Raw genomic sequence first — 20,016 nt, 5'->3', positions numbered from 1 at the left:
CATGATTCCCTTCTCAGATCTAAAACAAACAGACTCAAACACATGACATCACACTTTAGTTAGTTTCAGTTATAGAAAAGTAGATTGCTGGAAATATTGTAAATACAATTATGTCCTGTCAAAGAGGAAGCCTACCAGATATGGAGCGGCAAATCATTCCAGAGTTTGGGGCTGGCTGCAGAGAAAGTTCCCTCTGAGTGTACGCTACGTTCTAGGTACTGACAGGAATAATTGATCCACTAAACTAAGAGAACAAAGTGGATTTAGGAGATCTGAAATAGATGGTGGAGCAAGGCCATTTAAAGACTAAAAAAGAATATATTTTTTCATTAATCCTGAAATTAATCAGAAGCCACCAAAGTGAATTTAAAACTGGAGAGATATGTTTAAACGTGTCCCAGTTAGAAATCGTGCAGCAGTAATTTGAACCGTCTTCCGATGGGCAATTAAAGAGTACTCACAAAGGCGTGGATCATTGTCTCCAAATGTGCTTTGCTCAGCATGAACTGTACTTTGGCCAGCTGCTGCAGCTGAACAGAACTTGATTTGACAACAACTTTGATTTGATTTTAAGACCTATATTTATGGTTATTGGCTTCACAAGCTGATCTAGATAGTCCAGAAGTAAAGGTAGACTGTCTGAAGTACTTCAAAAAACCATCACTTCTGTCATTTTTATGTAGGTTACATGTAGTGGAAGTTCTGGAAAAACAGGGAATCGGGGTGAGGGTGGGGGGTCTAAAATTAATGTTATATCAAGTGAGACTTAATATAGCTGAAGCTTAAAGGTGATTGAACTTTTCAAACAACTGATAAAGTAAATTACAAAGGTGAATAATAAATTTGTCTAAGGGATGGATCACTTATATATCTTTTGAAAAAATTCTGCTCAAAATAAGTACACTGAAATTACACTTTGTAAACTCTTTTGAAATTATTAACTATATTCTCAAAACAAGAAGGTAATCAATCTCAAAAGAAAATTAAAACATCTTTTAGACACTTCCAGTGCAGTCCCTTCTGTCACTGCATATATATATATATATATATATATATATATATATATATATATATATATATATATATATATATATATATATATATGAATTAAATTGCAAAAACAAATCTGAAAAAGTTAAAATATATTAATATAAGCATATTTTGCCTTAAACGGAGCAGCAAAAGGAAGATATTTACATAATTAAATAGCTGAGATTTTTTCTATGTTAAATGTAAATCATCTTATTCCATTAGTAAATGCTCTTATCTACCCGCTCAGTCGAGGTAAAATACACATTTTTCAAGAAATAAATATTATTTTTTACAGTGTATTCTTTCAGTGCTTTTGCCCCCTGTCAAAAACTACCCATTGTTACATTGTTTAAAATGATTATGTTAAGTTCTACCTCAGAAAATAAACATAGTCCCTATAATCGTTTTAAAACCTACATATTTTATTTTGAAGGAAAAAGGTCTTCCCTTAGCGGAAGTACCCGCTGCGCATCGTCTCTTCTCTTCTCGCATTCTCTTCTCGCGGTAACACCAGAGATCGGTGAGAATGCAGCTAGCTCGTTAGCTGATTCCATCGTTTCCAGGTTTCGTGTCAACCTGAAAACATCAGACCAAGAGAGACACAGACAGCAAATTGAAAACGTAACGCTTTTAACACCCAGGCTGCAAGGAGAGGTGGGACAATGCCGCACAACTTCCAGGCCGGAGACCTGGTCTTCGCTAAAATGAAGGGATACCCCCACTGGCCAGCTAGGGTAAGTAAGCAGCCGGAGGAGGAGGAGGAGGGGGTGGGTGGCTCTGCATGGGACGCTGTGGAAGCCTCTCAGGGTATCTAATCAATATCCAACACACGTTGAAAAACACATATATAACTTATTCTGTGTATGCTATAATTTGCTTAATAATAAAGCCATTCAGTCTAGGTTAAAGCGGGGAAATTAGCATGTTATACTGCAAGGAAAACACAAGCGGAGCTACCGTTGTTAATTTGAAAATGACGTTTGAGATAACCGAGGCTTGTTTCCTGGATCATAAACCCCCCTTAATGGAGTAAAAGCATATTTATCTTGGCTCCTTTTCATCATACCGTGTCATGAATGCTGTTTTTTTGACATGGCAGAGGGATGTCTGAGTTGTTGCTTGGATGTTTTGTCTTGGTTACAGATCGAAGATGTGGCTGATGGTGCTGTGAAACCACCCCCCAATAAAATCCCTATTTTCTTCTTTGGGACACATGAAACGTGAGTGCATTATTCAACACAGATGGCTTTTATGGAAATCTTAGCATTTATATTTAGCCTCATATTTGAATTGTTTTCTCTTTATTTTGATTTTGCATGTAGAAATAGTCACAAAATGACAGCTAGTTAGCAATCAGAACTGTACAGTAAGAATTTGTGGGTGAAAACATGAAGAGAGTTCTGTTGATTGTTTTTATGAATTAAGAGAATGTGATTAAAAGATCAGATGATCAGTTTTTGTGACTGAAGGGGAAAAGGGGTGCACTTTTGTTACCTGAACCTTCTGACTCTTGAAGACGTGTGGCTGTATTATTTGTGTAAATTGAGTTTTAATGGTGAAAACAAAGACATGCCTTGACAGTTTCTGAGAAGATGGCACAAGCAATACACAAGCCCAGCAGCAGGGGGCAGAATATCCCATTCCCATGTCTTTCTTGGTATAATACAACAGAATAGAATAGAAAAAATATCCTTTTATTGTCCCATAATGGGGAAATTCTGGTGTTTACAGCAGCAAAAGATTACAGAAAAAAACTTATACCCAAATGTGGGCCTTAAAAATGTATAAGAATAACATAATAGTGAAGTATTAAAAAGATAAAATATGAAATTCTGTACTGTAAAGTGTTTTGACAATAAAAAACTGTGCACCTGGAGAATAAATAACCAATATACAGCTATGGGCATTTTTAGAGTAACGGATATTTGAAAATAGTGCCAACATCAGAGATGTGCAAAATTCAGCAGCGTGTTATTTAAGTTACTAAGATAGAAACTGTGCAGAAAATAAACAGTTCTTTTTCTGAATGCAAACATCCTGCCTGTTTTGCAGTAATGCAGTAACTTCAAACTTTCTTTTTTTCTGTGGTGCAGAGCATTCCTTGCAGCGAAAGACCTATTCCCATATGAAAAATACAGCGATCGCTACGGCAAGCCCAACAAAAGGAAGGGATTCAATGAAGGTTTATGGGAGATCCAGAACAACCCACATGCCTCTTATAGTGCCCCGCCTGCTGTAAGTCAGCTGCTAATTTAAAAAGTTAAGATTTCCTCTGATATTTTTTTTTTTTTAAGAAAGGGTTCTAAAATGCTGAGCAGACCCTTTATGATAACTTTGTTTAAAAAAAGTATCATATTCATATAAATAATGTAAAATAAATATGTTTAAAGTGTAGTATTTGTTTCTACTTCTGTCAAAATAATATATGTATGATTTGGTTGACGACATTCTGTTTATCTCTCCGACATCTGATTAAAAAGATCTTACATTGTAGGACCAGAATGAGTAATTTGTAGCTTTTTAAAACTTTGTTTTACCTCAAAAGTGGTCGCCATCTACTGCTCAACACTGACTGTCCATCTGGAAAAAGATTCTTAGAAGTTTTAGATATGATGTAAAGTTCGACTGGGTTATTATTGCAAGGAAATGTCAGTTAATGCTTTCATTGTGATGTTTCTGTAGCAGGCTAGCTCATCGGACAGTGAGGGTAACGAAGCAGCAGGAGGAAGTGAGGAGGAAGATGAGGATGAAGAGGCCCCGATACCCCAAAAGGCGGAGTCCAGCAGTGATGAGGAGTCAGAATCTGGGAGTGACGACAGAGGGAGGGGAGGCGGGACAAAGCGAAAGCCGCCGGCTCCTAAGGTATATCATTTGCTTTGGTGATGTCTCTAAGCTAAAGCAAAAGAGGCTTTGAGTCAAAAAATGAAAACATTTCGGGCACAATTGAATTGCTTATAGAAGATTATCCACAAGAAGAAGCATAGCAGGCAAGTTTATACTTTGGTGAAAAGTCAAATAAAAGATAACTCTTCCCTATTTTTTTTGTTTGTTTGTTTGTTTGTTTTGAAGCGGCCACCTCCTCCAAAAAAGCCGCGAGGATCGTCCAGTGATCGAGCCGAAGAGGAGAGTGGATCCCCCTCCGAGTCAGATCCGACAGCTTCAGAGTCCGACTCTGGCAAAAACAGTGACAAGGTCATTTTTGCAAAATGTAGATCCCACCGTACGACGATCATACAGTAGTAGCCATTCAAAATGTCCCCACTTTGCTTGATGGTCCCTTGGCTGGTCCCCTACAATTCCCTATTAAACATCTAAAATATTCTTTCTGTCATAATTTGTGGACAAAAAGATATAAAGAGAAGCGTTATCTCCTGGTCGGATCCTGTAATTTAGTGAAAGGGTGGAGAAAAATATGCTCGTCCATGAGAAGGCCAGTGGCTGAAAGTTTGAAGGGATTCTGCTGCCAATTGACTGGCTTTTGACTAGGGAGGGCTGTTTTGAATGGCTGCTACGGCATATAGCAGTTCTCTGAGTTTAGCTTTAATTTGCCATTCAACAGGATTTTACTCCAGAGAAAAAATCTGTAGGACGAGGAGGAAAGAAAGCAGGAGGCAGAGGGAAGAAAAAGGTGAAGCATTAATCCCTTTTCACACGTTATTGTCTGTTTATTTTGTGTCAATCCATCAATCCATTTGCTCTCTGTCCCATTCTCTCGGATCCTTCAGAAAGGTTCTTCTGACTCAGATTCAGAATCAGGATCAGGGTCAGAGAAGAAAGTAGCAGACAGCGATTCTGAGGATGAGAAACCTCGGCCGGCGCTGTCCGGCTCAGAGTCCCAGTCCGGCTCAAAATCCGAGTCCGAGTCTGATCCACCTCCCCGTAAAGGACCACAGCCTCGCAAGAAAGGTGCTTCTTCTGACCGCACCTTCATCCCTGTTCTTCCTTGTCAATTTGCATTCAGATATTTATTATGTGCTTGTTTGTCTTGATTCACAGAGAAGGCAGCTCCAAAGCCTCGAGCAAGAAAACCCAAACCTGCCCCAGTCAAACGAGCGCCGTCGTCATCGTCCAGCAGTGACAGGTCAACTGCTCTAACTTCTTGCTTTTTTTTTCTTATCTCTTCTCACATGCCTGATTTTTTTTTTTTTTTTTTTTATGTAAAAAAAAACTCAGTTCTTTAATAGCGTCCCCTCTACGTACAGTGACAGTGAACCCGACCGCATCAGTGAATGGAAAAAACGAGATGAGGAGCGCCGACGGGAGCTTGAGGAGCGGCGGAAAAAGGAGGAGGCAGAGGAGCTTCGCCGGCTGCGTGAGCGAGAGAAGGAGGAAGAGGAAAAAAAGAAAAAAGAGAAGGATAAGGGCAAAAAAGGGAGCGAGAGCGACAGCAGTAGCAGCTCTGACGAAGGTGTAGACGATCACCCACTGAAGAAGTCCAAGAAACCCCCTCCGCCTCCAATCCCTGCACCCTCAGACTCTGATTCTCCTCCTCCGATGGAGGTACGTTTCATTTAGGAATCGCCACGTATCTAACCTCCTTTCATGGCGCTATAGTTTGTGCTTGTGTATTTTTGACAACAGGTGAAAAAGCCGCCAAAGAAGGTAGACAAACAGAAGACCAGAATAAAGAAAGAAAAGGAAAGAAAAGAAAGAAAAGAGAAGGAGCTAAAAGAGAAGAAAGCCAGACGAGCAGAGGAGAAGTCCAGAGCAAGGTGAACAGAACGGCAGCAGGCCACAGAATGCAAATGTCATTAGATGAACCTGATTAAATATTAAAGGACAGTGATCATGGCGTTCTTCCTGACTTAGATCTAAGCCTGAAAAACCAAGACGCAAACCGGAGAGACCTCCAGAGAAGAAGGTGGAAAAGAAAAAAGGTCAGAAGCCCTCACCTGCACAAACACTCTGCTTGACTCAACAGCTGCAGATTCTTCTTATAAAGTGCTTGTATAGATTCCCCTTGGAACTTTATTTAGTTTTATTTTGTTGAAAACACAAACCTCTATCCTCTTTACTATTAAATAAAATCCATAGCTAGCAACTGCGTCTAAGAGCCACATTATTACTAATCAGTTTGAGGTTTTATCTTAGTAGTAGTAGTAGTTTTGTGAAAGCCTCAGTGGATTTTGAGAACAATGGTGAACAAACTGCATCCTGGAAACTTTCAGAATTAATAGTTAAGCAGAAATTTACAGCACAGCTAGGTTTTAAAAATGTATCCTGAGCCTCAACAGACTCGATCCATTTAATCCTATTTGACACAAATGCTAACCTACCAAATTATCATCATCCACTAAGATGATCAGAGAAACAGTCAAGATGCCCATAAATGAGCTGCCAATGGAAGAATTTGTGGACATGACAAATATCTAAAATGTGCATTGCAAAAAAAAAACTTCTTGACAACAAGAAGCCATAAGATGTTCCTTTTTTTCCCCCGAGAGCTTTGAAAGGACTCTAGAAACCAGTGGAAAATTGTGCTTTTGTCAGATGAGTCCCACAGCTGATTCCTTTTCTTCCCTTGTGCAAAATATATGTAGATGTAAGATGAAAAAACTAAACTGAGAATCAAGCTGAACACATAAATTTACAAAAGTGAGCAGGAACAGAGCCAGACGTGAGAATGGCAGAAGATAAAAGGCTCATCGAAAACAAAGCCAAGGGCGCAGAGAAGGAACATACACTCATGTTTGTGATGTATTGGTGGCCTCATGGTGTTGAATCTGCATGCATAAAACCTTTAATGTTTTGGGGGTGTTTAGGATGCTTTTGTAAGGAGCCCCTTAACAGGGGTTTCAAACTCAAATCCCCAAGAGCCAGTATCCTGCAGCCTATAGATTAGTTCCTGATCCAATGTGGCTTAATCAAATGGCTGAAATATCTGCTTAGTATGCAGCCAAGTTCTCCTCAGTCCTTTGGATGAGCTGATGATTTGATTGGGGTGTTTAAAGCAAAGACAGAACTAGAGTGGCAGGACACTGGGCTGCTGTGATTTAGAACAATCCTCTATGTTTGTTTGAATAGTCCCATTAAAGTTCAGATTAGACCCAAATTAGAGTCTATTTGCTTTGAAAAATGTATAATGTTTTGGAATTAGGATGCTTCAATTTTCTTTATGTTTTGTGTTTTTGTGTGTCAATATCTAGAGCCATCACCAGAGGAAAGGCTACAGAAGCTCCATACAGATATAAAATTTGCACTTAAAGTGGACAACCCAGTAAGTGACATAAAAGGCCATCTCTTTTATACCTTTGAGTTGCTAGGAATCATTAACTGTTGGACATTTTTGTTGTATTTCAGGACATTGACCGTTGTCTAAAAGCACTTGAAGAGCTTGAAAGTATCCCAGTCACCAGCCAGATTCTCCATAAAAACGCTGAAGTCATTGCCACACTAAAAAAGGTTCTTCTTTCCTCTCTCTGCCTTTTCGATAATTTTCTAGATTCTAATTTATTCTGCAAATAACTTTTAATAAATATCCATCTGAAACAGAATATTTACAGACAGGGATACTGATCGCGTTTTATTTTTTAATGCCAGACATCGAATCGGATACTTCACTTGTTAATGATCTATTAGGATAACCTTAATCATTTTTATATCCTTAAAGCTTATGAGTTTTTAGTTTTTATTTTGTTCTTAATATTTTTAATGGATTTACAGATCCTTGCTGATGCATTTTAAGACAAAGCATCAATCTTGCAGCATTTCCTTATCATTAATTGAAAATAAATCTGCAAAGTTATATGTAACGTATAAATTGTGCATCAACCTGAAAACAAAAGCAACAGATTTTGTGATGCTGCTCACTTGCAGATGAAGAAGCCATTACTCTAAAAGGAGCACAAGAAGCTTAATGAAACAATGAGAAAATTAAATTTAGCATTGGTAGAAATGTATTTTTTTTTTATAATAAAAATAAATTGGGGGAGGGTCATAAACCCAGAAAAGGGAAAAAGATGGAAGCTCTTAAGCTGTGACCATCGTGCCAGCCATGAAGGACTGGCAACCTCATGAAGAAAGAACAAGACGCAATGGTGTGCTTAAGAAATTAACACTTCTGGTACACAGTAATTAGTAGCATTGGCTTAAGAATAACAAAGTCTTTGCTTTCTTTGGGTTTGGTTCTTTAGAAATGTGTGATCAAACATTAAAAGACATGTATGGATGAGGCAGCCTTACTACCAACATGACTTTAAGCCAGTTTTCTCAGGAGAAATGGACCCAAGCTGAAGCAAACTATTGTTGGACGTTCGTAGAAAAATGTTTGTATTTAGTCGTGCAGTTTAAAGTCAACTCTGCAAACAAAGAAATGTATAAAAACTTCTGAATTTAAAGAATGGTTAAACAAATTTAAATGTTTTAAATTTAAGATTTTTTTTTCAAACATTTAGCAAACAAAGTTTTGTTTTTCCAAACTAACCTCTAAACTGAGCATTAATTTGGACGGTTGAGGACAGAAAGGCTCTGTTCTTTTATTAAAAGGATGTAAATATCTGCTTTCAACAGGGTATGCAGTGTTTTTCATAATGTTTGCATTTCATTGTTTTATTCTATTTTAGCTTTGCATGTGTATATTTGTATGCATTTGTAGAGTTGGGTCCATTTTTGAATATTTCCATGTGCAGTTTGACTCTTTTTAGTCGTTAATTAAAACCCAAAATGCTGATTTCTCAGATTCGGCGTTATAAAGCTAGCGCTGCAGTCATGGAGAAGGCCAGCGAAGTCTACAACAAGCTAAAACTTCGCTTCGTGGGAAAACCAGAGCTGGCAGCTAAACCGAAGATGGAGAACAAAGAAACTGACGATAGTGAAAAGCAGTCACAAAACACTGGTGAGGCTTTATCATTTCAGATTGGCTTTTAGTCTGAGTGCAACCGGTTCTGAATCTCAACTGTTCTGCCGTAGAATCGACACCAGTGAATGGCGAATCGGAGCAGAAAAAAGGTGAAGCAGAGGAAGTAGAAAACCCTAAAACGCCCATGAGGGAGGAGAATGATGATGGTCCAGGTTCAAGTCCAAACAGGTCAGCATCAAACCCTCTTTTTTTTGTTTTTTGTCTTTAATGCATTGCTTTATTTTGAAGAGGCTGCCACTGCAATGTTTTCTCCCTAGGCCCAGCTCAGACAGCCCAGCTCAACTACAAACGCCCACATACGAGGAAGCGGACGGCTCTGTCTCAGCAGAGCCAGAACCGGCAGCTGTAGAAACTTAAAAGACTCTCTACAACCCCCTGCAGCGGACCAAGTGCTAAAAGATGGTGGCCTCTGACGATCAGACACCGCTACTGGCTCAGCAGCAGCGCAGCACGCACCTAGCATTTCCTCCAGCACCTGTTACAAAGATATTTGATGCTTTGGACTTTTTTGTGGTACACTTATCGAAGTAAAGAAAAAAAACCATCCACTCAAGCCGTTCGGTCCATTGTTTCTCATTGCTAAATTAACCGTTTCTTTTAACTGTTTTACCTCTCATTTTGTTTAATGTTTTGCTGAAACTCCAGCTCCTGTTTCATCATGCGTCTACCAACGTCACACTTTCAAACTGCCTACGGATCTTAGACAAAATCATTTTTGTTTTTAGGTTCTTGTAAAGAGAATGAATTGAAGAGCACATATTTTTAAAGCGAGACCGGGAAGACTGCGAGAGAAATGGGTCATCTCTTTCTCTTAAGATTTTTCTTTACACTTTTACATATTTCCGCTTCGTTTTATAAAGCCTGCTAAACATCACCAAGGCCTCTTGTCTATGTGTGCGTGGCGTTGCCTGAGTGGTACAGTACTGTTTGTGAGTCCTTTATGTTAAGTATTTAAGTATCTGGTCAAAATCCAGTCAATAAAGCCTGACAACGTAAAGAGCCACTAAAAAGCTGTTTTCTAACTGAGGTCCACCTCCTTTTTATTGCCTTTTTTTCTCATAGGATCACAGTTTTGTCTTTAAAAATGATTACTGTGTCATTAAGCACCATGTAATCTCCTCCTTAGGGTCTGCTTTCAGTGGATCAAGATGAATTGGGAAGAAACTCGAAAGCCATGGAGATCTCATGTAGCTGCAGCCTTTTTTTGACATTTTTTTTTTCTATGTGCATACATGTGTTTTTAGTGCTATGTAAATTGTTAAAGCATTTCTATAACGTAGTTGAGACTTGAATAAAAATCTCAGCATGATTTTGCTCACTGCTTCTTTTCTATTGATATTGATAACGGTACCATGGATGTGACAAATGGCAGGGCTGCTAACCGATGAGCAGCTGACAATTTCTTGAATTTTTAATATATGCCTATATTTTGAACCTGGATAATTCAAGTATATTCAGCACTTTTTTATAATTGCTTTGATAAAAATGAATAAAAGGTGTCATAAAAAATTGATCTGTTTGTTTTTAGACCTTACTCAATATTTTAAAATATGGATTTTTAAGAAAAATAATTAGCTTTTTAACTAAACACATTTTCCGTCTTAAGCATAAAATGTATCTCACGTCTGCATAAAAGAAAACAACACTATGACTAAACGTTTGGGGTTCATTTTAACTGTTAATCTAAAACAATTTAAATATACAGGAATTAAAATGAAAATATTTATTCTGTTTATGCTGTTTTTCCTCAAAATCAGGGTAAGATTCTAACTTCTGATTCCAATTTCATGGCTACTTTCTATAAACGCATTGGTAAAAATAAATGCATACACCCTTATGTATATGTATGTATGTATACACTCACCGGCCACTTTATTAGGTACACCTGTCCAACTGCTCGTTAACACTTAATTTCTAAGCAGCCAATCACATGGCGGCAACTCAGTGCATTTAGGCATGTAGACATGGTCAAGACAATCTCCCGCAGTTCAAACCGAGCATCAGTATGGGGAAGAAAGGTGATTTGAGTGACTTTGAACGTGGCATGATTGTTGGTGCCAGAAGGGCTGGTCTGAGTATTTCAGAAACTGCTGATCTACTGGGATTTTCACGCACAACCATCTCTAGGGTTTACAGAGAATGGTCCGAAAAAGAAAAAACATCCAGTGCAGCGGCAGTTCTGTGGGCGGAAATGCCTTGTTGATGCCAGAGGTCAGAGGAGAATGGCCAGACTGGTTCGAGCTGATAGAAGGGAAACAGTGCCTCAAATAACCACCCGTTACAATCAAGGTGGGCAGAAGAGCACCTCTGAACGCACAGTATGTCGAACTTTGAGGCAGATGGGCTACAGCAGCTGAAGACCACACCGGGTGCCACTCCTTTCAGCTATGAACAGGAAACTGAGGCTACAATTTGCACAAGCTCATCGAAATTGGACAATAGAAGATTGGAAAAACGTTGCCTGGTCTGATGAGTCTCGATTTCTGCTGCGACATTCGGATGGTAGGGTCAGAATTTGGCGTCTACTCAAATGGTTCCACAGTCACCAGATCTCAATCCAATAGAGCATCTTTGGGATGTGGTGGAACGGGAGATTCGCATCATGGATGGGCAGCCGACAAATCTGCGGCAACTGTGTGATGCCATCGTGTCAATATGGACCAAACTCCCTGAGGAATGCTTCCAGCACCTTGTTGAATCTATGCCACGAAGAATTGAGGCAGTTCTCAAGGCAAAAGGGGGTCCAACCCGTTACTAGCATGGGGTACCTAATAAAGTGGCCGGTGAGTGTATACATACACAATAGCAGACATTGTGGACAGTTACAAGTACCTTGGAATCCCACAAGCAAATGGCAACGTCGGAAGAGGTGAAAAGGAGAGCAGCTACAGCCAAATACCTCCAGCGTGTGAGGCAGGTCCTAAGGAGCCAGCTCAATGGCAAGAATAAGTCTCGGGCAATGAATAGCTACAATCTACCAATAATCAAATACCCTGCAGGAATAATAAGCTGGCCAAAGGATGAGATAAAGGCCACAGATATTAAGATACAAAAGCTCCCAACCATGCAAGGAAGGTACCCCAAATCCATGCTCAGTGAATGTCTCTGGAGGTTCCGTCAGTGGAGGACAAGCCACTGCACGAGATGTACCATTGAAACATAACCGAAGTGGTGGATATAAGGAAATTCTACCAATGGCTGGACAGAGTCAGACTGAAGGACAGCACAGATGTACTCATCATGGCTGCACAGGAGCAGGCCCTAAGCACCAGAGCAGTAGAGGCTCAGATCTACCTCACCAGACTAGACCCCATGTACAGACTGTGCAAAGAGGCCCCTGAAACAATCCAGCACATAACTGCAGGGTGTAAGATGCTGGTAGGGAAAACCTATGGAGTGCCATAACCAAGGAATAATATCTGAAATAGTATACAGGAACATCTGTGAAGAGTATGGGCTGGAAACCGCAAGGTCAAAGTGGGAAACACCTCCAAAGAGGGTAGAGAATGACCAAGCAAAGATCCTGTGGAAGTTCCAGACACAAACAAACTGACTGGTAATGGCAAACCAACTGGACATTTTGGAAGTGGACAAAAAGTAGAGGAAACTCGTTGTGGTTGACAAAGCAATATCAAGTGACTGCAACAACAGGAAAAAAGAACATGAAAAACTAGAGAAACACCAGGGGCTCAGAGAAGAGCTGGAGAAAACCTGGAAGGTCAATGCACCAGTGGTACCCGTGGTCATTGGGGCACTAGGGGCAGTGAACCCGAAACTGGAGGAATGGTTACAGCAGATCCCTGCAAGTACATCAGACATCTAGAAAAGTGCAGTTGTAGGAATAGAATACTGCAAGGAGCCCTCCAGCTCCCAGGACTAAGGTAAAGGACCCAAGCTTGGAGGAGAAAAGGGGAGAGGGGTTTTTATTTTTATTATATATATGTACATAAATATATATATATATATATATATATATATATATATATATATATATATATATATATATATATATATATATATATATATATATATATATTGTGTGTGTGTGTGTGAGTGTTTATGTATTTATTTATTATAGTTAATTAATTAAAGAATATTTAGTTTGTCTCTTGAGAGATGTGCTCGTTTCGCATGTTCTCATAAATATTAAATGTAGATTTGTAAATAAAGGGCTCTGGACCTTTAATTCCTCTGACTTCCACATCTGAACCTTCAACACTCCAGTCAGCTGACTCCAGACGCCATTTTGTCAGCCATTTCCTACGCTGATCCATTGCCAGCGTCTCTGCACAGCTCAGTCCGGCCTCAGCAGCTTTCACCTACCCACCCGGGCTCGGTAGACTGTAGCGGACCGCTGACTCCACTGGGTGGATGATAAACTAGCCCGGTCAGTCGCTCGGCACCCAGAGGGACCCTGTCTGCAAGGCGCCTGGCCCACGGGACGGAGAAAACGGCGCAAGTCCCCGGCAGACATGGCTTTGAAGATTGTCAAAGGGAGCATCGATCGGATGTTCGATAAAAACCTCCAGGATTTAGTACGTGGCATTAGGAACCATAAGGAGGATGAGGTAAAACGAGCACACTCTGCTATCCGAAAAAAATCAGAATCCTATATTCAGCAGTGTTTTTATAATTCAGTTCATTTTAGCATCACCGTTATACTAGCTAACCAGCGATAACGGCTAACTGTGGGTAAGTTAACATTAGCCCAGCCGTTTGAGTCAGCGGTTAGCTGGTAACTGGACACATTCTGCTGCTTTATGTCGCTGCGTTAGCTTAGCTAAATCATTATTTTTATGTTTGCAAAACGGAAGCTGCAAAGGAGCTTTTAGAACCATGTCAGGTTTTAAACTGGGAGGCTGACCGTGACAGCTGGCAAACAGTTATTGGAGGAAGATGGGAATGAATCACAGTTTACCAGGAAATTACTGCTCAGCAGAATGAGATCAAAACACCCCAAAGGATTACTGAACTGGGCTTTCGAGCTGGGCCTCCAATACCCGCAACACTATACATTGAAAAACATAAAGATATAGCATTTTTATTTTTTTTGTCTAAATGAAAAAGCAAAGAAAAGTTGACAACTTCTCATTTTGGTGATTTGTACCTTGCGGCGACCCGTCGCATTTTCAGCACATCAGATTTGTATTGATCTATTTATTATCTAAGTTCTGTCCACCCTGGATAAATAAACTCTTTAAGGTTAATATCTATATACCGACAGCAAAGCTGTTTAAAGCAGTAAAAATATTTTAACACACATAATCTGTCATTAAAGCTATATTTATTGACTTCATACGTAGGCCAACCCTATGCTCTATGACGGAGGTCTTCAACAGGGGGTCCGCGACCCCTAAGGGGTCCACGGAGGTACTGCATGGGGGTCGAAAGGTTTTAGTTGATCAGACTATTCTTTTTAATATATATTCCCCCCTGCAATTTTTTAACTAATTGAAATGTCTTTAAATACACATTAACATGAATTCAACACACTGTAGTTAATAGATAAATGGAGGCAGAAGATGTCTTTCAGTCATCAATGCACACATTCAGCGACACACATGAGCTCTTTCAAGCTGGACACTGCTTCATTCACAGCACCTGTCTCATCAACAGGGAATCAGAACCAGAAATACTCTAATAATCCCAGGGAGAAATTACTTTTGTTACATACATGCAGCTGACGTTGTGTTGGTAGGTGGAATAAGTGCTGTATTCATTTAAAACCAGCTATACTCCTCTATGATCTAAACTGACTGTGGATTTCTTTTAAAATTTGCCCACCTCACCATCTCTATAAAAGGCATGAAAGGCGACTAAACCAGCAGAATTGAGGTGTTCTTCGAGCCTGTGTAGGCTTGATCTCTTGACTCGGATCATGGCTTTGGACTCTATCAGTTGTAACCTAACCTGGGACGCTCGGAAAAGATCCCCGTTGCCCAGTCGACAGAGGACAGTTTGCTAAAATATTAATACCGTTTCTGTGTGCTCATGACTGTGTGCTAACTCCGCTCAGCCCACCTTTTTTTTTCTTTTTCATGCTCTCTGTTTGCCTTTCACATGAGAGCGCTTTCTTTTACACAGTTCATTCATTTCACTGTCCAGGCTTTTGAACGGAGCGAATAAGTAAGGGATACTTTATGTGAGGAAGCTGTTGGACTATTTAGTTTCTGCAGGAAGAAATGTAAAGCTTTTTGTTCTTTCAGAAGAAGAGAGGACAATTTCACATCCCATAACAAGTTAGAGAATATCTAATCAAGCTGAGATAGAAATCCTTTTAATCTACATTTCCATTCATTTTCTAGCTGTTCTAGAGCCTTACCATGACACTTACCCTAACCAAAGCCACACCTCACTTTAGTAAAATGCACCAAAATGTCTTCTCCTTGCAGTGAGTACAAGTGTACACACACACTCACAACCACCACCACCTCCTCCTTCCCCTCTTGTCCCTTCGCTGTCTCATGACTGCGCACACATGACCAGCGCCTTCCACACAGCTATATGTGTTTGTTTTTTGTGAGATTGCCCCTCTCAGCAATAGCTGACGGGTCTTTTCCATGAAAGGTTTCACTCTGTTTAACCCACTTTGCTGAGTGAAATGTTCTGTTGGTGAAACACGTTATTAAAGCCTGTTAAGCGGAAAAATGTATTTTATCTATTTAGAAAGTCCTTTTCAGGTTCTATTTATTTACATTTTTTTTAGGTAGTTGTAGCTTTTATTGTTGAATATAAATAAACTAGACTATTCAGCAAAGGTGATTATTTTAGTAATCCATATTATAATCACAGATTTAAAGTGTTAAGCTAGGTTATTATTGTTTATAGCTTAAATACCTCAGACTTTATTAGCCTGCTATTATAAAATAGCTTTTAATAAGCCAATAACAGAATATCAAAGGTCAATCATATAATAATTTTTTCACAGCTTTGTCCCATAATGTTAAAGGAAAATATGTTATGGAAATAAGCCAACAATCACCCAGGACATTTATCTGATTATATGTTACTGCTATTTTCAAGTCGTTGGACTACAGAGCTCCACTTCTCATTTCTGCTGAAAGCTCCATGAAAAACAAGACTTATTTGGGCTTTTCTAATTCGGCTTTCCTAAGCTAATAAATGCTTATTATATCTGAGGTGCACAGATCTTTTTAAATCTCTGCTGTACAGATATTTAGTACTTGTTATGCTTTTAAATACATCATTATCCTGAACCATTTGATGTGCTTTATAAATAAACATATTTGATATTAGCATTGATAATGAGTGCCACTTTAATTTATAAAATAAAAAAAGAATTTGAACAGGGCTGAAACAATCGGATCAATCGATTATTGAAATAATCATCAACTAATTTAGCAATTGATTAGTCATTAAATGGAGTATAAAGACTGTAAAACATGCCTTTACCTGACTGAGCAACCAACTTAGAGGAGTAATTATATCAAAATTATTACAAAAAATTATAAACCTTTTGCATTTAGGATTAAAAAAAATATATATATATATATATATATTTATATAAATTTTTTTTTTTTTTTTTCATCTGTCAGTATGTTCTATCCAGAACTCCTCAAGTGGAAAAAGTTTTGGTTTAACCTGGTTTAATTTTGTTTTCAAGCAGGGTGTTTTTTATTGAAGTATTTCAATACAATTGTTTGTGATTACAGTTTCATATATGACTCAGCTGCCTCCCTAAGCCAAAAGTAGAGCAACAAAAAAAAAAGAATGGATGTGCAAACTAATGACCGAGTTGCTTCTCTGTTGATTGGATAGTAGCAGCAGCACCAGCAGGGTCGTTACAGCAGGTTTCTGGTGCTCAGTAGAAACGTGCCACTCCGGATATTGCTCTGCTTAATCTGATCTGGTGTCTGCTTTTGTCTGTTCTCTTTTGCCCACTCCTTTGTCTGTCCTCAGGCCAAATACATCTCCACGTGCATCGATGAGATCAAACAGGAGCTCAAGCAAGACAACATTGCTGTCAAGGCCAATGCTGTGTGCAAGCTCACCTATGTAAGATCCCTCACTCCCTACACCCACCTGCCTGTCACATATAGTGTAGAATTGGCAGTTTAATCCTTTTCCTCCTGGCTTCTTTTGGTAAAAGACCGCAGGCTTGTTTTTAAGTGCCTGCTTAAAAAGTGAATTCATTGCTACACAAAACAAGCAGGATACGCTATGATTGTGGATTTAACTGTAAAAAGAGAGTACATGCACCATCTAGGAAGAAAAGCCAGTTTCCTTTTGTCTTGCTCGATAAAGGTGACTATACTGCTCTTTATTTAGATGCAAAAGTAGAGAATCCCATTCTGGTCAGTATTACGAATATTAATGGATTAATAATTAAAGAGCTATGATACAAACAGATGCAGAAAATTAACAAAACATTAGGCTGAACCATTTCTCATGATTACTGGTAATACTTTATGTACTTGCTTAAACCTGGAGATTTCACCACTATTAGCAACAAGCAAATATTGGTAGTTTGTGAAAGCATCAAGATCTTTAAACTGAAATCTCGATTACAATGCAAATTGTAGTTGACAGTAAAGAAATTGATTGATTAAAGTCTCCCTTCATTTGACCACCTTTAACACTACATTGATTGTTTCTGTTTTAGTCTCAGACACAGTATAAACCCCCCCTCCTCTGATTTTTATACCAGTGTATCTGTCTGCTCCAATTACAGCTTCAGATGCTCGGCTACGATGTCAGCTGGGCTGCTTTCAACATCGTTGAAGTCATGAGTTCCTCAAAGTTCACATACAAGGTATGACTGCACTGTTTTTCATGGCTAAGCACATCTCAAATCGGAGGACTTCTCTGAATCCTCCCTGGAAGTTATGCTGTATGGGTGAAACGTGATCTTTCTGTGCATGGATGAAAGTTTGCTCTTCTCCTTGCAGAGGATTGGTTACTTGGCAGCCTCGCAGTGCTTTCATGAGAGCACAGATGTCATCATGCTAACAACCAATCAGATCCGAAAGGTCAGTGAAGCACTTGTTTTGTGCATCTTGATGTTCATGCCTCTGTCTGATCTAAAATGTCTTCCCGCTTTTTTATCAGCTGTTTGTTTAATTTTCACTTTCTTTATTATTTTCCCCGCAGGATCTCAGTAGTCCCAACCAGTACGACACAGGTGTTGCCCTAACAGGCCTGTCTTGTTTTGTTACCCCTGATCTGGCTCGTGATCTTGCTAACGACATCATGACGCTGGTGAGTCAGAAAGAAAATGTCAAGTTTATCCACAGTTTTCATCCCATCGACCTCTTCCTTTTTCCCCTAGATATCCGATTTCCCTCGAGGCTTTTACTTTATTTCAAAGGAGACCAGGAAATACAATTCTTTAATTTAAATAAAATCACCTTCATCTCTTCACTGTTTTATTTTAGATGTCCCACACAAAGCCCTACATCAGGAAGAAAGCTGTGCTGATCATGTATAAGGTGTTTCTTAAGTACCCAGAATCTCTACGCCCAGCTTTTCCAAGACTCAAGGAGAAACTGGAGGACCCAGATCCAGGTATTGGACCACAAACGTATACAGTTTGTTGTTCAGAAAGACTTAATTCATAAGTTTGTTGTTGGTTCACTTATTAGAGGTGAATGGGGTGGACACAGTGGTACAGTTCATGTTTATTCGTTCAAAATGGAAAAAAAAATTGTATTTTCCTGTACCAGTAAGGTCTTTTCAAGTTCATCTTGCCAGGATTTTATTACAGTAAACGCTTGGAAATTCCGGTTAATTGATGCAGTTTTATTGTTAGAATTAACAGGGATGCGATATTTTGAATCGTAAAGCTAAGGGGTACCCCTAAATGAGGGCTGTGCTTTCATGATATGAAATGTTGAAATGACAGGTTTAAATCCTGCTTTAGAGAAATTCCTGATGGTTTATAAGGATAGAAACTTCTTTCAGCAATTAGTTGCAACACTTGCATTCGTTATTAATATTTCGTTAAGGTTTCTGTTATAAAAAAACATTATTTCACCAGGTGTCTAACATAGGAAGAATATTTAGAAAATAAATGGGTTACTCAATTACTTTACAAAAAATAGACTGAATTGTGCAGCTCAGAAATGTATAAGATGTAAAATATCTCTTTTCTACATTTTTTTTAACCTGTTCAATGGTTTTAGTTGCTAAACATAATAGTGATTCTTATTTTTTGTTTTGCTTTTGGTGGTTGAACTCACATTATTGCTTATTATAGTTTTTTCACGATAAACAATATACACATAAAAATATACAATCAACTTGAATAAAACATTATTTTATAGGTAATTTTTTAGTATTTTTTAATCGTTTTTATTGCATTTTCTTTCTTCTCTCAGGGGTCCAGTCAGCAGCGGTTAATGTTATTTGTGAGCTGGCAAGAAGAAATCCCAAGAACTACTTGTCTCTTGCCCCGCTTTTCTTCAAGCTTATGACCTCTTCTACCAATAACTGGGTTCTTATTAAGATCATCAAACTGGTGAGTTGACAGGATGAAAAGAGCAAAAAAACAAGGCATTAGAGGAGAGTTAGCAACTCTAACAGCTCTGTAACAGAAATGAACAGCATCAGTGAATTTTGTTCAATTACATCCTGCTATAATATAAGAACTGAAAAAAAAAAAAAAAAAAAAAAAAAGCAAATCAACCCTAAAGGAGGAAGTAGTGCTAGTTCTTCCCTTTAAAATCACATGACATTTTGAATACTATAGATGGAGCATTCCCAACAGTTGCCTCTTTTCATTCTGGTCTACCCTTTATTGAAGCCCTCACATGTGAAATAAATACCTACAGGGGAGGAACGAGAGGGGGGACCATGGCCACCCCAGCCAGTCATTGGTCTCCCCTATCAGGTGATAGGCTGTTCCCAGGTGGATGTAATTCTCCACCTCTGGAACAAACAGTTCTCCTCTAAACCAGAAGGTGGCAGCAGTGATGCCATCAGGTGGAATGTCTCTCCCTGACATCTTAAAGTTACTATATATTAACCAAAACCTGATGACAAAGATAGATACTTTAAAAAAAAAGTATTCAAAGCACTGTAGTCCAAATAAACAGGGCTGATAGAGAATTTTTGCTCTTCTACAAATTAGTTTTTAAGTTTTATCGTGGGTGGTCATCTTGCAGCCT

General features: G+C 38.9%; 2 protein-coding genes across 7 annotated transcripts in view; both read left to right on the top strand.

The window, feature by feature from the left end:
- Positions 1-1,518: 1,518 nt before the first annotated feature.
- hdgfl2 (HDGF like 2) lies at positions 1,519-10,199 on the top strand. 2 transcript variants are annotated; one of them, XM_038281064.1, is made up of 16 exons: positions 1,519-1,766; positions 2,176-2,252; positions 3,126-3,267; positions 3,718-3,894; positions 4,102-4,224; positions 4,592-4,660; positions 4,758-4,938; positions 5,029-5,113; positions 5,235-5,532; positions 5,614-5,744; positions 5,842-5,909; positions 7,179-7,249; positions 7,333-7,434; positions 8,710-8,866; positions 8,941-9,058; positions 9,148-10,199. In XM_038281064.1, the coding sequence occupies exons 1-16, from the start codon at positions 1,695-1,697 to the stop codon at positions 9,245-9,247; spliced, it is 1,971 nt and encodes a 656-aa protein (XP_038136992.1). In that variant the 5' UTR covers positions 1,519-1,694; the 3' UTR covers positions 9,248-10,199. The 2 variants fall into 2 exon arrangements, with proteins under 2 accessions (XP_038136992.1, XP_038136991.1); XM_038281063.1 differs by having other exon boundaries at positions 3,715-3,894.
- Positions 10,200-13,126: 2,927 nt separating this feature from the next.
- ap3d1 (adaptor related protein complex 3 subunit delta 1) overlaps positions 13,127-20,016 on the top strand; it is a 31,121-nt gene continuing 24,231 nt past the window's right edge. For 4 of the 5 annotated variants that reach the window (XM_038281061.1, XM_038281060.1, XM_038281062.1 and 1 more), the window contains exons 1-7: positions 13,128-13,458; positions 16,811-16,906; positions 17,583-17,663; positions 17,800-17,880; positions 18,002-18,109; positions 18,286-18,415; positions 19,228-19,367. In XM_038281061.1, the coding sequence (XP_038136989.1) occupies positions 13,363-13,458; positions 16,811-16,906; positions 17,583-17,663; positions 17,800-17,880; positions 18,002-18,109; positions 18,286-18,415; positions 19,228-19,367 (732 nt within the window). In that variant the 5' untranslated portion in view covers positions 13,128-13,362. Of the gene's footprint in view, positions 13,459-16,810; positions 16,907-17,582; positions 17,664-17,799; positions 17,881-18,001; positions 18,110-18,285; positions 18,416-19,227; positions 19,368-20,016 lie in introns of all 5 variants that reach the window. The other variant, XM_038281058.1, reaches the window with a different exon arrangement.

This window comes from Cyprinodon tularosa, unplaced genomic scaffold (genome assembly GCF_016077235.1).
Source record: "Cyprinodon tularosa strain WSP-4 unplaced genomic scaffold, ASM1607723v1 ctg167, whole genome shotgun sequence".
Classification (NCBI taxonomy): Eukaryota; Metazoa; Chordata; class Actinopteri; order Cyprinodontiformes; family Cyprinodontidae; genus Cyprinodon; species Cyprinodon tularosa.
This window is presented reverse-complemented; position numbering and strand designations above follow the sequence as displayed.